This window comes from Plecotus auritus (genome assembly GCF_963455305.1).
Source record: "Plecotus auritus genome assembly, chromosome: 9".
Taxonomy (NCBI): Eukaryota; Metazoa; Chordata; class Mammalia; order Chiroptera; family Vespertilionidae; genus Plecotus; species Plecotus auritus.
The window spans coordinates 76810121-76827837 of record NC_137783.1 but is presented as its reverse complement, the minus strand read 5'-3'; the positions used below and the strand labels follow the sequence as shown (position 1 = coordinate 76827837).

At 36.2% G+C, this 17717-nt stretch overlaps 1 protein-coding gene across 2 annotated transcripts in view; it reads right to left on the bottom strand.

Annotated features, from left to right (window-relative positions):
• Positions 1 to 17717, bottom strand: part of DYNC2H1 (dynein cytoplasmic 2 heavy chain 1) — a 378097-nt gene that overhangs the window by 279409 nt on the left and 80971 nt on the right. For both annotated transcript variants that reach the window (XM_080641013.1, XM_080641014.1), the window contains exons 37-42: positions 13443 to 13642; positions 12249 to 12513; positions 10239 to 10446; positions 7297 to 7426; positions 2980 to 3135; positions 390 to 649 (exon numbers count right to left, since the gene is read on the bottom strand). In XM_080641013.1, coding sequence (XP_080497139.1) covers positions 390 to 649; positions 2980 to 3135; positions 7297 to 7426; positions 10239 to 10446; positions 12249 to 12513; positions 13443 to 13642 — 1219 coding nt within the window. The remainder of the gene's footprint in view (positions 1 to 389; positions 650 to 2979; positions 3136 to 7296; positions 7427 to 10238; positions 10447 to 12248; positions 12514 to 13442; positions 13643 to 17717) is intronic.

Genomic DNA, 17717 nt, shown 5'->3' with positions numbered 1-17717 from the left:
ACTAAAAATAGGCTGGATTCCACTGAATTAAAAGCTATTTTCAAATAGAAATTAATATCAAAATTCACTTTTTATAAAATAAAGCAAATGCTAATTTATGAGTAAATCTAAAGTATTCATTTTTTGTTATGATTTTATGAAGAGATTATTTTATAAGTATCTTCTAGATTATTCTCTTTCCATTAGAAAATACATAACCTGGAAGGAAAAAACATATTCTTCTCCATTGTCATATTATTTTTACAAGCAGTGGCAATGAAAGAGTCTTTCATGAAAATAGAAGTGCTAGTTTAATTTTAAAAAAATAAGAAAAGCTATTAAATCATTTTAAAAGAGGAGAGAAGCATAAATTCACAATATACACCTCCATCAACATTTTTTGCTCTTACCCTTTGCCACATCCTTCTGGTCCTACAAGAATAAATGGCTGTTTAGTGTCAGAACTTAGCCAAGGTTTGAAGTAATCTAGACCTCGTTGCATGTCAGGAGTCTGAATGACTGGAAGTGTTTGGACATTGCTGAAATCATCAGCAGTCAAATTTTCTGGCTTCTTCGGCACATATGATGCTAATCGCCCTTGACTCGGGTCATAGTAGGTGTCCATTGGTTTATGAGCATCTGGAGGAGATTCTCGTGCCCAATTAAAAACCTTAAGAGGAAAAGTTGTAACAGAGTATGTGAAATTTTAATTCTTAAAAGTAAATGTCCCAGAGAAACATCTTAGTTCAAAAAATTTCACATACTATAAACCTTCTAAAGATCTCTTATCATTAAAGTAACATTTTATCTCAAATATTATTCCCTAAATGATCGTTTACTTTAAGCAAATAAATGTCTCTAGTTTACATATATACCAAAATATAAATATATTCAATTTTTAATTGAGTTCTTATGAACACTAAATTATAAATTACACAATGTAGGAATCCTAGACCCTTCATTTCCACCATGTTCAATCCCAATGTTACCACAATTGTTCACTGCTCTTTACCTAATATTTTTCTTCCTCACTTTAAAAACTGTTCTTTTCCAAGATATAAAGCAGACTTAGCTCCTAATGGTACTTTTCAACATCTTTATTCTGAGCTTTGGCAAGAGAATATCTGCCTAAATGCAATATATCTTATGGCATTGAGTAGTAACAATGAGAAATAGTTGGGAACAGAATGACCATGGAAAGGGAAACAATAGAGAAAGTAATAAATGATGATGTCAAAAAAGAAACAAAATGATACAAATTAACAAACATGTTGGGAGTCAACTCAAAGGAACATACGTTCAATTATTTCAACAAAGGCCAATAGAAAGAAATCCCTTAATATGTAGAATTCAGTTTTATAAGCACCTTAGGTAAACTATAACTTTACATTTATTTAAACAAATATTTATAACTAGAGGCCCAGTGCATGAAATTCATGCATGGGGGGGGGGGGAAGGGGGTGTGTCCCTCAGCCCAGCCTGCACCCTCTCCAATCTGAGATCCCTCTCACAATCCAGGACTGCTGGCTCCCAACTGCTCACCTGCCTGCCTTCCTGATTGCCCCTAACTGCTTCTGCCTGCCAGCCTGATCACCCCCTAACCACTCCCCTGCCAGCCTGATTGATGTCTAACTGCTCCCCTGCCAGCCTGTTTGCCCCCAACTTCCCTCCTCTGCCAGCCTGGTCACCCCTAACTGTCCTCCCCTGCAGGCTTGATTGCCCCCAACTGCCCTCCCTTGCAGGCCTGGTTCCTCCCAACTGCCCTCCCCTGCTGGCCTGATTGCCCACAACTGCCCTCCCTTGCAGGCCTGGTCCCTCCCAACTGCCCTCCCCTGCTGGCCATCTTGTGGTGGCCATCTTGTGTACACATGGGGGCAGGATCTTTGACCACATGGGGGCAGCCATCTTGTGTGTTGGAGTGATGGTCAATCTGCATATTACACTTTTATTAGATAGGATAGAGGCCTAGGGCATGGGTGGGGGCCAGCTGGTTTGCCCTGAAGGGTGTCCCGGATCAGGGTGGGGGTTCTCTTGGGGCATGGGGTGGCCTGGGCGAGGGGCCTGTGGTGGTTTGCAGGCCGGCCACGCCCCCCAGCAACCCAAGCGGAGGCCCTGGTATCTGGGATTTATTTATCTTCTACAATTGAAACTTTGTAGCCTTGAGCGGAGCCAAGCCTTCTGCTTGCTTCGTGGTGGCAGCCATTTCTGTTGGGATTTATTTATCTTCTATAATTGAAACTTTGTAGCCTTAAGCAGAGGCCAAAGCAGGCCAGGGCTGCGGAAAATTGGCTTCCTCCATCGCCAGGGGCAACTCTAGCCTCCTGCTCTCTCCAGCTCCGTGGCTGCCGCCATTTTTGTTGGGATTAATTTATCTTCTATAATTGAAACTTTGTACCCTTAAACGGAGGCCTGGGCCAGCCAGTGTGTGCGGAAAGCTTGGCTTCCTCCATCGCCGGGGAAACCCAAGCCTCCCTCCTGCTCTCTTCGTGGCTGCAGCCATCTTGGTTGGGTTAATTTGCATATTCGCTCCTGATTGGCTAGTGGGCGTGGCTTGTGTGTAGCAGAGTGATGGTTAATTTGCATATTACTCTCTTATTAGATAGGATGATTAATACATCTTAGCAATCCTAACACTAAAACTGTTCTAGTTAAACAAATGATTTTAAAAATTTATTATTCTAAGATTAAAAAGAATAATTATATTTATTCACATAGCTAAGTAGGTTCAAAATGTCTAACAAAAGATTTGTTGCAAATTTTATTCTACTAGAATATAATTATATAACATTTTAATAATATAAAATACAAACTAGTTCAAAACAGAAATATAAGTATACATGCATGCACATGTATTTAAAAGAATTATTATTCTAGTGAATGCATAATTTCAAAATTAAAACTTCTGCACCTTATAGTTACAGGTAATTTTGGCAATTCAGAGTCAATGAAAACAATTTTTTTAATGTGCACTGAATATAGGCTTTAAACTGAATTTATTACCTCTCTGGTGAATTCCAGACGTGATTTCATGTTCAGATTTCCACCAAGTCCCCTTATGAGATTTATAATAAATTGATCATGATCTTTGCATCCATGTAGATGTGACAAACCATTCATCACAGTCCCAACCAAACTTGTTTCTACCACATAGTCATTCTGTTATTTAAAATCCATGGTACAGACAAAAGGCAATTAATTAGTTAACTCAGAACATACAGATTGGCATTCACATATCTTTTCTAAGGATCGTCTTTAAATGTATCCCTCTTTTCAACTTGTAGAAAGTTTAGTTTTCATTCAATTTATGTATAAAACACAAACTTTGAAAATAAAAAGTAATCATAAAAAACATAACTATATATTTCTAGCTATAATTATTAGAATCCTCAAATAGATACATGCTTTGTTTACTTCCTAAACAAAATATAAAGGAAAGGTAAGGTAAATTAATGAGCATTGGTTTAAAAAGAATAGTTTCTCATTTCCTCTTACTATTAAAAAGAAGCTATAGGCAAGGGCTAGATTGATAGCACTGGACAAGAAAGGTAGTAAAAAGCAGGCTTAAATGGAAAAGCATTTGGAACTTTCTCCCTAGCAAAATTTTAAAATGGAAGTTTTAGATGATTTTTATCTGTGGTCCTCTAGGGCCCCTGTGTAACTGCCAGGGAGTTAGGAGAAGAAAGGGTTCTCATTAATCTAAAAGTATTTACTAAGAACCAACTATGCACAGACACTGTATGCAGTGCTAGGTATTTTTTTAAGAGTGATCTACACAGAGTACTTTTATCATAGAACTCGAGTCTAGTAGAGGAAATGGTTAACAAGTTGTGGTAAAAGCTATAGAGTAGCAGAACAGTGTTTTGAGTAAGTCAGATTGAGGGTTCAGGGCCTCTTTGAAAAAGGTGAGTGACATTGATACTAACATCTGAAAAGTGAGATCTGGCCATGCAACATATGCAAAGGTAAACCATTGATATCGTTAAGGAATTAAAAGAGTCTGAGTAAGCAAAGGAAAAGTGGCTTAACCTAGAGAGGCAGGCAAGGTCCAGAGTGTGCAGAATTACATAGGCCATGGAAAGGCATGCAAATTTTATTTTCACTGCCTTTAGTGTTCTTAAGTCACAGTGTCAAATGATCCAATTTGCATTTTTTAGAAAACCATTTTGCCTGAATAATAAATATTTTATAAAAATGGAAAAATGAGCCCTAACCAGTTTGGCTCAGTGGATAGAGCGTCGGCCTGCGGACTCAAGGGTCCCAGGTTCGATTCCGGTCAAGGGCATGTACCTTGGTTGCGGGCACATCCCTAGTAGGGGGTGTGCAGGAGGCAGCTGATCAATGTTTCTCTCTCATCGATGTTTCTATCTCTCTATCCCTCTCCCTTCCTCTCTGTAAAAAATCAATAAAATATATTTAAAAAAAAAAAAAAGAATGGAAAAATGAGAGGATGAGCACGAAAAGGAAGATGGGTCGAAATCCACTGCTTAGGCCATGCAAAAAATTTTAGGCTTTAAAGCGAGATAGAGGAAACCCACATATGTTCTTCTAGATGGTCTAATTTGCTAAATTAATACAAGAAAGCAAAACTCTGGTTACAAATAAAATCAGTATTTGTCTGGAACATCCATTATGGTATGTCTCTCAGAATCTGAACATGGTGAACAAAGTATAGAATAAGAAAGAACCCTCAACACATAAAAAAAAAATATGTGAAACAATAACAGGGACCTGACCTCAAAACAAACCAGTTTATTTCTAACTGAATCTTTGATATCCACTCTATGGCTTAATAATCTTATCCTATCATAATTTCTACAATCACAAACCCCTATATATTCCATCTAGTATCGTTTATATTTCTCATTCTAACATTAACAGCATATAAGTAGATGACCTCAAGGTATTTGCATTGGAGAGCCTTAATAGGCTCTGTATATTTTATATTAATGAAATAACATAGCTACTGAAAAGGTGCTGGAACACAGGCATCAAGTATTTAATTGAGCTTATGTGTGCTCATTCACTCACCACTCTCTTATTAGCATACTTGGTTCTTGGGATACAATAAAGAGTTAAGACAAGCCCTAACTGGTTTGGCTCAGTGGACAGAGCGTCGGCCTGCAGACTCAAGGGTCCCAGGTTCGATTCCAGTCAAGGGCATGTACCTTGGTTGCAGGCACATACCCAATAGGGAGTATGCAGAAGGCAGCTGATCGATGTTTCTCTCTCATCGATGTTTCTATCTCTCTATCCCTCTCCCTTCCTCTCTGTATAAAATCAATAAAAATATATTAAAAAAAAAAAAAGAGTTAAGACAGGTGTGGTGCTTATTCTCTAGGTGCTTATAATTGAACTAGAGGCCCGGTGCATGAATTCATGCACCAGTAGGGTCCCTCGGCCTGGCCAGCAATCGGGGCCAATGGGGGCCGACTGGCCAGGGAGGGACCACAGGAGGGCTCCAGGGCATGGCCAGCCTATCTCGCCCAGTCCCAATCGGTCAGACCCCAGCAGAAAGCTAACCTACAAGTCAGAGCGTCTGCCCCTGGTGGTCGTGCACATCATAGGGACTGGTGGAATGGTCGAACGAACAGTCAAATGAATGGTCGTGTTACAGAAAACCGAAGAAGAACAAAGCAATACTTAGAGAGATGGAGTTACATTTATTACGCGCGGGTCCAGAGGAGAATGTCTCTCAAATTCTGGGCCCCAACATGCAGGAATTTTCCCTATTTATATGTTTTTACCTTCTTTGTCTCCCAAATATGGGGTGTTTCCGGCCCCTTTTGCAAGTTCTTAAAGAGCCCGTATGTGCTGGGGCCTCGAGACCTCAACCGGAGGCCTGGCCTGGCACCAGCACTGATAACCTTGTCTGGGGAAGGTTTAATGGCCTCTATGAAGTGGGAGTAGTCTTAGCAAGCAAGAATTTACAGAAGCCAAATAGCAGGGCTAAAATTTCAAACAGCAGTATTTATATAAGATGGATGCTTCAGTCGGACACTTAGCATATTATGCTTTTATCATATAGGATGTAAGCAATTATAATATAGTTGAAAGAAACTGTGCTTTGCTACAGAAAAGCAAAGGAAGAGACAGCTCAGACAGACTGAGGGTTGGTGGGAATAGTTCTTTCCCTGAGGCCTTCAGGGAAATCTATCTCATTTGCATCACTTCCCATGAATCCCTATTCCTCCATCTTTCATCCTCCCAAAGTCAAAAAAGAAAAAAGTTGAGCAAACTAAAGTGACATCTCCATTTCTCTGTATGTCCTATTTAATCCCAAAGTATTGACCTCTAAGTCAAGTTCAGATTAACAGATAATTTCAAAAAACTCACTGCTACTTATTTCCTTTACTTTTTTTCACATTTTTCATAAAAGCAATAACAAAAGAAAAACCAAGAAATGTTGACAAAGACCATGAGGAATCTCTGAAAGCTCTCCATTGTCTTCTTTGCACACTAAACTTCTATTCATGCTTCAAATTCAAAATTCAGTGTGATCTCCTTTTTAAAACTTCCTACAAGACAGCAGGACTCTCTTCAACCCATTATACTGTGATTATCTTTTTACTCCATTCATTTTGCTCCATTAGAAAAACTGTTCTTAAGGAAAGGATTATCCTATTAACGTTCAACTCTCAAAGTCTCAACTAGAGGTATACTTTAATTTTTTAATAAACAAATATTTTAATAATATTATAAGTAAGTCACCATCCTTTTTCTACTTTAGTAGTAACTTGACATTGTCTTTAGCATGATACATATATAAGTATTTAATGACATAGTAAAATGTGACAAGATGGTTTTGCTACTAAAATTAGAAAGATAACTTGGTCCATGAGGCTCAAGGGTTGAGCAATGACCTATGAATCAGGAGGTCATGATACGATTCCTGGTCAGGGTACATGCCCAAGTTGCAGGCTCAATACCAAGTAGGAGATGTGCAGGAGGCAGCCCATCAATGATTCTCTATCATTGAGGTTTTTATCTCTCCCTCTCCCTTCCTCTCTGAAATCAATAAAAATATATTTTAAAAAAATAAAATAAAATAAAAGTAGGGAAATATTCCAATACACTGTATTGAAGATTTTTAGGTAAGCAGTGCAAGATATTGTGGATGGGAGAATTAAAGTGTTTTAAGACTAACATAATAAAGCATTATGCCCAGAGATATAGGACAGCAATGAAGACACCTACCTGTTTACTCCATCCGCATATTCTGACAGAGCTCTACTAAAAGACAACTATATGTAAACAACACTCTTAATCATTATATGTCTCACCTAAATGATTAATTGTGAAATAGTATAGTTAACTTACCTGTTTTAGAACCCACTGTAAAGCTTTTTCAAAGTAATCTCCAATCCAGTTTTCAAGGTTATTCCTATGTTTAGGAGGCTGATTCCTCAACCAAGATTTTATCAGTGAATTAATATCTGTCTCTTCATCACTAAAACAGATGAACAAACACGTAAGAAATTATTTAAGAAGAAATTGTCAATTTATTTTCAAAATAAATTTCTGGTCCAATAAACTAAACACTCCACACATGTATCTGCTACATGTTGATTTCATGTGCATATGTTAGTTACTTCTCCATATTCCCATACATGAAGGTATCATTTTCATAAATAAAGCAAATAAATTTCATCTGTATTACTATAAATATAAATTAAAGAATTATATTATCTGCAACATAGCAAAAAAGTAGACTAAACCTATTCTACTCAAAGTGTGGTCTGCTTGTTGGAAATACAGAATCCCAAATTCCATCCCAGACCCACTAAAGCAAAATATTCACTTTAACAAAATCCCTGAGTGATTCAAATGCACATTGAAGTTCATGGAAACCTATCTCAGCATCTTAACACAGATCTTCAAAAATACTTGCTCTTTTTCTCTATCCCAAAAATATCAACTACCTAAATTCCCATGCCATTATTAAAAACTCTTTCTACAGCCCTAACTGGTTTGGTTCAGTGGATAGAGTGTCAGCCTGCGGACTGAAGGGTCCCGGGTTCGATTCCGGTCAAGGGCATGTACCTTGGTTGCGGGCACATACCCAGTGGGGAGTGTGAGGGAGGCCGCTGATCGATGTTTCTCTCTCATCAATGTTTCTAACTCTCTATCCCTCTCCCTTCCTCTGTAAAAAATCAGTGGAATATATTTTTTTAAAAAATAAAATAAAATAAAAATAAAAACTCTTTCTACAGTATAATATAATTCTTGTAGCAAGGCACTTAATTATATGACTAACACCCATGACTGATATTAAATATCATATTGACATATTATTCAAAATAATATATTACATAATTATAAAATAATTATACTAAAAACAACTCAGAGATTAATAAGTTTAGAATTGACAGGAGCTCATAAGTGCATTATTTTTCCTATCTTGTAACACTGTTTTATAGCAACAATATTAAATACTGAGCCCTTGAATTTCTATCCAGTCTAATAAGAAAAAGAAAAATGGAAAGATCAAAGATAAATATTTCAGTTATATTAGATCATCTCAAAACCTATAAACAAGACACCAAGGTCCTTCAAAATAAAGACATTGTCATTAATGGCATCTCCATAATGCCTCAGGCAACTGCCTTTCAGGTTTGTCCAAGACAATCCTAGTTTATACTCATTGCCCCAGGATAATTAATAGCATTCTTTTTCACTATTTTTTAATTTTATTTTTCAATTGTAGTTTAAGTTATTTTGTATTAGTTTCAGTTGTAGTCTCTTTCACTATTAAAAGGTCCTCTTGGTTTATTCTATAGCAAGTGTTCAATAAATACCTGCTGAAGAAATAAATGAAACTTAGGTACGAGCTAATCAAACATGTTAATATGTATTCATATTTTACATGAAATCACATATATTCATTATGTCTCTCACAAGCAATATCTGGTTCACCAACAGTTTTCAAACTTCTACAGCAATATCCATGGCATTCTACTCACCATTTATTTTGCTTATATGCTATCTTGTATTATAATTGTTTTATTTATTTCCTCTACTTGAACATATGTTCCATAAAAAGCAGCTCTCTATAAATCCAAGTTTTAATCCTTTCCTGCTTTGTCTCTCCTAAAATGACTAACTTTATGGCAAATACATAATATACATTCAATAGATATTTTTAAATTTAATTATAATTTTTCACTTTATCCTATATTTCTTCATAAAATTTTAAGAATACATGAAATAAGCAAGATAAATTGTGTGAACTATTGCTACTAAAGCTATAAACCCAATGTTATATTTTTAATAAAATCTCAAAATGTTAGTTAGAGTTTATTACAAGTTTAATATAAATGTTTCAAATAAGTAAGTAATGAAATAATTTTGGAAACAATAAATTTAAACCAAAGTAATAACAGTATCATGTATCATACAACACATGAAATCGCTTTAAATGGCCCTAAAACAGTAGAGCACTTTATATAGACTGATAAATATCAAATTCTAAACAAATTCAAAAAGTAAAAGAGAACATTCTAATTACTCATTTCAGGAACTAAAACTGGCTCAAATGTCCATGTTCTGACATGTACATATCTAAAATTAGTTTACTATTCATTTTTGCTCTTTAAGCCTCTTCCAGATATTAAAGAAGAAAAAAAAGTATTAAGAAAAGAGCTTTCCAATTTGTAAAATTAAAGGTTGGACCATAAGATCATTTGAACTTGGATTAATCTTAAAATTCTATAAATCTGAGATTCTATTATTAAAATATTAACACTAAACTTTATAATATTAGCCTCTGCCCTGACCAGGTGGCTCAGTTGGTTGGAGCATTGTCCCGTACACCAAAAGGTTGTGGGTTCGAATCCCAGTGGGCACATACATACAGAAGGCAACCAATCAATGTGTCTCACTCACACTGATGTTTCTCTCTCTCCCTCTCTCCTTCTTTCGCCTCTCTCTAGAATCAGTGAACATATCCTCCAGTGAGGATTTTTTTTGAAGTTTAAATAACAGTAATAGAAAAAACAAGAAAACAAATTAAATACTGTCTGTTTCACTTAAGCAAACAAAAATAATTATTTAGAAATTGTGATAGGACAACATTGCTGAAATAATTCAATTGCAGTAAAACAGTAACTCTCTGAATGAATTAAAACTTAGCAAACAAAAACATTATTAAAAAAATAAAATTATACATTATTTATAAAATACATAATTCACTTAGCTATGAAAACAAAGTAATAATTAAAGAACATTCTAATATAATATATGCAGTTGCTTTTATGGTTTACCTAAGAAAGATCATTCCCATTCTAGATATTGTGGCTGGCGAGGCACAACTTAAATCATGAGTTTCAAATACAAAGTTAACATTTGGGCCAAACTGAATCCTTTCCCCGCTGGGCATAGTGAGCAGTCGATTGTCATCCAGAACCGAATTCAGAGATTCTATCCATTCAGGATCAATATCACCATCACAGATTATCCATGAGCTGACATCTGTTTTTAAACCATGAAAGTAAAGATCGAATAAAAATATATGCAATGATAATAATTAAAAATAAGGAATAAATAATTCTCTTACTCTTTAGAAGTGATTTCCATAAGTATTACTTTATATTACTCAAGTTAAATATAAAGAACAAAACATAGAACAAGTTGAAATTTTTTACATAAATGTGCACTTCAAATGTGCTGGAGACCCCATGGATTATCCTGGCTCAGCTGGCCAATCACCTTATATAGCATGTGATAATATTCTATTTATCTACAAACATACAGAAATGAAATCTCACTGAAAGAAAACATGGTGTCCAAGAGTTCAGTATTTCTATTTCCTTAACCTTGTCTTCTACCATGTCATAAGAATGTATGAATGCTTGCTATGTAATATCTCTTTTAGAAAATATTGAGAACCCACTCTTTAGAGAAATTTTTAAAATTCGCCACTAACTTTTTGATATATAAAAAGGTGACTTTAAAAAGGAGAAGTAGTGAGCAAGTGTATATATAAGTCTTTCCATAGAAGAAACCTTTTTTATCCATTCCTCTTAAAATGAGAGTGATTTCAATTTGTACTTGGACCTTTAAAACAAGTCAAAGAGAAAAGTACCAACAATAAAAGTGTGAGAAAGCCCTGGCCAGGTAGTCAGTTGGGCACATACGTAGATTACAGGTTCGATCCCCGGTCAGTGCAGGTATGGGAGGCAACCAGTAGATGTTTCTCCCTCACATGGGTGTCTATCTCTCTCCCTCCCCCTCTCTCCAAAATCAATAAAAACATATCCTTGGGTGAGGATTTTTTTTAAAAGTGTGAGAAAGAGTATAGGTAATATCTGGTTTCTAGTTGTGTAATAATATTGACTACATTGAAAATGAAAAAACTATATTGAAAATCCCTTTCAATGTATTAGATTTCTAAACTTTTCACTCACTGGCTTAGAAAAACAACTATAATTAAATTATGACCTAACAAAAAGTAGGGAGTCTTCACTTGATTCTGGCCAAAAACTCTCCTAACCACCAAGCCAAAAAATTTATACCTTGAAGTCTACTATTTTACAACTTAAATTTTCAAAATTATTTAAAACACTGTATTCAAACTGATGAGTTAAAAGTATTTGTAAAGATACCAATTTTAATTCTAAATAAAAATTTGTCATCTTGCTTATTTATGAGGCATTATGGTATCAACTCAGCAATCAAAAATTGTGTATTTATTCAGTAAATTAATCTAATTTTGAATTTCAACTCACCCAGATTACTCTGAGTTCCTATTATAATAAAGTTGCAAAATATATAAATTATTGCATGTCTTGGGCCCCTCCAAGTAAAATATCAATATACATCATTGAAAGGCAGTTCATGGCCCTGACTGGTGTGGCTCAGTGGTAGAGCATCGGCCTTTGCATGGAAAAATTGTGGATTCGATTCCCAGTCAAGGGCACTTATCTGGGTTGCAAGTCTGATCCCTGCCGCTGGTCTGGTTGCTCGTGGGAGGCAGTCAATCAATGTGTCTCTCACATCAATGTTTCTCTCTTCTTCTCTTCTCTTCTCTTCTCTTCTCTTCTCTTCTCTTCTCTTCTCTTCTCTTCTCTTCTCTTCTCTTCTCTTCTCTTCTCTCTCTCCCTCTCTCTCTCTCTCTCTCTTTCTCTCTTCCCCTATCCCCCCTCCCTTGAGTGAGGATTAAAAAAAAAAGCAGTGCATGGTCATGTATAAGACTTGATAAGAATAGCATTATACACAAGATCTATCATCCACTAAAATTAAATACAGCAATGATTCACATAACGAAGACCAACCTTGAGGTTCTCGAACTACTTGGCGAGCACTATTTGTCAAAACACCATCAGACCATTCCCTTGTATCCATGTCAATATGGCCTAATAATTGATGTCTAGGCATAGCTTTGGGATTCATGGTATATTGTTTTACCACTTTGCCAATTTTAAAAAGTGCTGCCCTTAGCATTCTCCATAGAGTTGATTTTCCAGCACCACTTGGACCAACAATAACAACTCCCATCCTCTGGCGTAATTGTTCATACAATTCTAAAGCCTTCTTGATCTAGTAGAAAAGAACATGGTAAAAAAATGACTTACAGTACACAATATACACATCTCTGCACTCATTCTCTAACAGTTATTGTATATAAATTAAGCCTTTGATTTCTTCAGTGGAAGATAAAGCCTTAAATTAAAAAAAATATTCCTAAATAAATCTGAACATATATACAATGTGATCTTTAAATCCAGTATTTCCTTAAAAAAATGTTTTCTAAGTTATTTGACAATACATGTCTATTATGTCCTTCAATCACTCATTCATCAAACATACTATATTTATTACTTTATTCACTTGTTCAATCATTTATATCCTGTGTCCCTCAAAAAAAAAAAGAGAAAAAAGTGTTCATTTTAAACGTGTACTTGTGCTACATAAAAAGACCTACTAAAAAGAACTGCTAAGAAATTGACAAACACTAAAATAAGTGATGAAGGTGAACATCACCATTTTATATATAACATTTATATAAAATGGATCTATTATATTCCAGGCTCTGTAAACGGTACAAGGAATAAAATGGTGAGCAAAAATAGACATGAATCCTGCCTTTCATAGAGACTACTAGCTGATGAGGGAGAATCAATATTAATCAAATACAAAATGAAACCCTAAACAAATATATATAGGGTATCCCAAAAAATGTATACACACACTTTGGATAATTATAAAGCCAGAGTTTATTCAAATAAATTTCATTATCAAAACTGAGCTGTTAAAGTATGTACACATTTTTAAGGGACACACTGTATAACAAGAAAGCACATAACAAGGTGAACTAATCTGGACTTAAAGATCAGGAAAGGCTTCCCTGAGCAAATAAGATTTAAGTGGAAAGATGAAAGATAAGATGAAAGATAAATAATAGATAGGTACTAAGGAATTAACTAGTAGGAAGGGTCAATTTAGTATAAAATATTCTTGATAGTTACCTGATTGGGTATGATTTCATAATTGGCCTCCTCAAAGACTTGCTGTAATGCAGCACTCAGTTCATCATATTCTACTTCTTTAAAGTCAATTCCAGGAAACACATCTTTGATCAGTGCATCAAACCGAGTGCAATCAGCAAATGTAAACTTTGACATAGTATTAAGCCTCAGTGCTTGTACCACAATATGACTTTCATTAACTAGAGAAAAAGTTTCATTTTGAAATTTATTAGTTATGAAGTTAATGACAATTAAAATAGTGTTTAAGTGCCTTAATATGCACTGTTAGTAATTAAATGATGCACTAGAATTTAGTAACATTTAAAGACCTATGTTATCATGTGAATAGATAAGTCTACCTTATTATCTTTTGACTGCTGAAAAATAAGTACCAATAGGTAGAATCATGAATCCTTTTCCATAGAATTTAAATCCCAGGCATTCTCAGACGTTAATTAATATTAAAAATTATTATCATTTACATTGGCATAGTACTTTACTATTTTGATATAAACCTTATAACAACTGTGTAAAGAAAGGAAGTATTACTAGTATTAGTCTAATTTTACATATGAGAACATTAAATCTCCAAGGGTTTAATGACTTACCGGAAAATGCACAGCAGTATTATTTTATACAGCTGGAATTTAAACCCAAACCAACTAATTCCAGATTCAGATATATCTCCAAATATACCAATATTTCCTCCAGAGATTTTATGTACTATGACTAAAAACTAACAAACAAAGCAAAAATCTTCTATCAGCCTTGCTCAAAACTGACTCATAAACCTATTCTTAAACGCAATGTAAATATTAAATGATTGCAAGATTCTTATTTTTTCAAGGATATCAGCTGCTGATTGATAAGAAGTATACATAAAGGCAAGAAACTACTTTTAGCCTGGTATTTTTATAAATTGTTTAACATTTCTATGTTTAAGTATATACAAAGAGGTTTGATTGCACTAGAGATTATTTCAAGCACTGAATAATCTCTCACAAATAAGTCATCTTTATTTACTTCAAGTATAGTTTTAACCTTTCTTAAAAATCGCCAGAAATAGACAACTGAAAAACAGTAATTGAATCACTTCACCTGGCATATGCTCACCTAATAATATAGCTAAAATACCTTCCTTTTTAAGATGTATACTTTAATCATTTAGAGTCCAAATAGGTAACTTCATATAATCCTTTTTCCTGTGCTGTCTTACCTTCTTCAGTGCTTTAACTTTTTAAATAATTTTTTATTTTTCAGTTTCAGACACACAATATTACAGTAGTTTCAGGTGTGCAACCAAGTGATTACACATTTATATAACTTTCTAAGTGATCACCCAATAAATCTGACATCATTCATAGTTATTACAATATTATTGACTATACTCAATATGCCGTACTTTACATCCCCATAATTATTCTGTAACTATCATATGTACTTCTTTACCCTGTCACCTTTTTCACCCATTCCCCTAACCCCACTCCCGTCTGGTCTGGCAACGGTCAAAACGTTCTCTGGGGGAGAAAAAAGGCAGCTAATGAGGCAGACATGTCATGTGCCAGGGCCAGCCTGACAGGTTGAACCGGGCTGAGGTAGGGAGGTGGGAATTGAGAAAACAAAGAAAGACAGGAGAGCGGAGAGCGGGATCCGGAAGACTACAGGTCATCGAGAGACTGCAGCAAGTTTATTAACTGCGTAATGCCTTTTATACACAAAACACTGACTAGGAGGCCTGTCAAGAGGAATGTATTCTTTGTTCCTCTTAATCTCTAAGGGAGAGACAGAGCAGGACACATTCTCAGTACAGCAAATCTCAGTAAATAGTTACAGACTTCTTGGAAGGTATGAAGGGTTGCTCTCATTCTACTGATAACCGCCATCCAAACAAGCCTGGAAAACTGTGTGGGTAGGGGACAGCCTTGCTAGTCCCTTCAGGTGCAAGGACCATGTCAGCTTACACCCGGTCTCCAACAGTCATGCACCTCATCCCAGAGCCAGACTGGAAAGACAACTAAATCAGAGAACATCCACCTGGAATTAGCAAATTGAACACAGCTGAGGAGATAATTCACAACAAGGAGGAGCAGAGGACACCTGTAGAATGGTAGGACACCTGTAGAATGGTAGGAACGGAGATCTGCGTTGGAGAGGGACACAAAACCATGGGGTGGGGCCAGAGGGTGAGGAGGAAGCTGCACTGCACCAAGACTGCATCCCTTGGCAACAGGCGTTATACCCAACTGTGAAAAGGAAAAGACGTAGCTGGTGAATCTAGGTATAAAGACCACAGTTGCGAGGGGCTGCATCCTGAAAAACAGCCCAAGCAGTGCAGTGCCTGGGGGAGAGAAACCCGAAGTTTTGTGGTTGTTTTCCCTTTGTTTTGTCTTTGCTTTTATTCCCTAAAAAAAGTACATAGGCCTTTTCAACTGCAAACACTCACCCACGGATGTGGTGCAGATAGAGGTACAGATTTGTGGCAGGAGAAGCTGTGATGGGAAGCAGGGCAGGGAGAGGAGACTAGAAATCTGACATTGGGACATTCATAACCTTCCAAATCTAAACGGCCATTTCTCTCCTGAAGAGCTAGTCCCTCCTAGTAGGTAATACAGCCTGCCACACCCTGCCTGCATTCTGAGCTATACAAAGGAAACAAAGGCTCTGAATAGTCCCAAAGAGCCCTCAGTGACTGGGTTGGAAGAGGGGCCTGTCAGGCCCACTATTCTGGGAACCAGACTGATAAAAATTCCAGGTTGCCAGCCAACCCCACTGGTCTCCATACAAGGATCGCTGACCAACCAAGGCCAGAGTAATATTTTGGGACACACAGAGGAGTAGCTCTGGGTGAGGGGAAAAACATCAATCTACTAGTAATTCCCAGAAAGTGAAACAGCACCACCCCCACGTAAAGCCCAGTCAGATGCTTGAGTGATTGAGACTGACAGCTGGCAGACAAGTAAAGAGTGCAGACTGGTCCCACCTGCTTGTGTGCAGCCAAGGCCTGTGGAGACAGACACAAACATAGGAGGAGTGGGTCACTTGGAGATTCAACACAGTGCTGAACACCAAAGACAATGCCTGACAGTGGTCTGCACCTAACTACCTAACAGGAAGCCCAGAATTGGCAGACAGAACAGAAGATTGGGGTCCTAACCCAGCTCCCCTGGGACATTAAAACTAGGCTGAAGCGAATGACACTTCATTTTTTATTTTTTTTATTATTTTTTTCTTTATTTTTATTTTTTTATTGTTATTATGTTTTACTTCTTTTTTTCACCTTTTTCTTCCTCACTTCTCCCTTTTCATCTTGTTTTTCTTCTCCCATCCCTGTTTAGTTTTTCTCTTTCCTTTCTTTTTACCCCTTGTTAAAAATTGATCTTCTTTATCTCCTTCACTGATGTGTTATTATTCTTGTAGACTGTTGGCTTTTTAATATATCTAATTTCCTCTTGCCTGCTCCTACTCCATTTTCCCTTCTCTTTTCTCTGTCTTCACTAGTCATTTTTCCCCCCTCACCTATCTTGCTCTTTTCTTCTCCTAATTTTTAAATTATTTTCACTTCCTAAATTCAGGCCTATCTGCTCTCTCCTCTAGTCCCCTTTTCAAATAAAGATAAATAAACAAATAAACATTTTATTTTATTTTTTTCTTCTTATCTACTCATCCTCTTTCTCACTCCTCTATACTAAACTATTCCCCTATTCATCCAATTCCTTAACCTTATTTTCTGTATTTAAGCTATACTTCTACAGATTCTGCCTCCCTTTTTTCTAGGTATTTTTTGTTTGTGCTTTTTGGATTATCTGTTTGTTCTGTGGGGTTTTCTCCCCATATTTTTTTTCTTTTTCTTCTTCTTTCCTTTTTCTCTTTAATCGCTATCATTTTTGGCCTCTTTTCTCTCACCTAATTCTCTTTTCTCTGGTGGTCACTTTTATTGGGGTTATAGGTATCTTGTGTACAATCATATTCTGTTTATTTTGTATCATGTCTTATCGTGTTGTATTTTGTACAATTCAGTCAGCATGAATTGGTTGGCACGAATTGATAGAGAGCAAACCATATAACCAGATACCCTGAGAGGAGACCCCATCCATGAATGGAACAATAACATTCGAGACCCAACTCTATAAACAAAACCCAAATATGTCAAGTAGGCTGCATCCCGAGAATACCCAGCCCAGAAGACCTGAGGGACTGCACCACAAGGTGCAGGATCTACTACATATGACAAATTCAAAAAATCTGGGTGGCATAGCAGTTTGATCTAATACATAG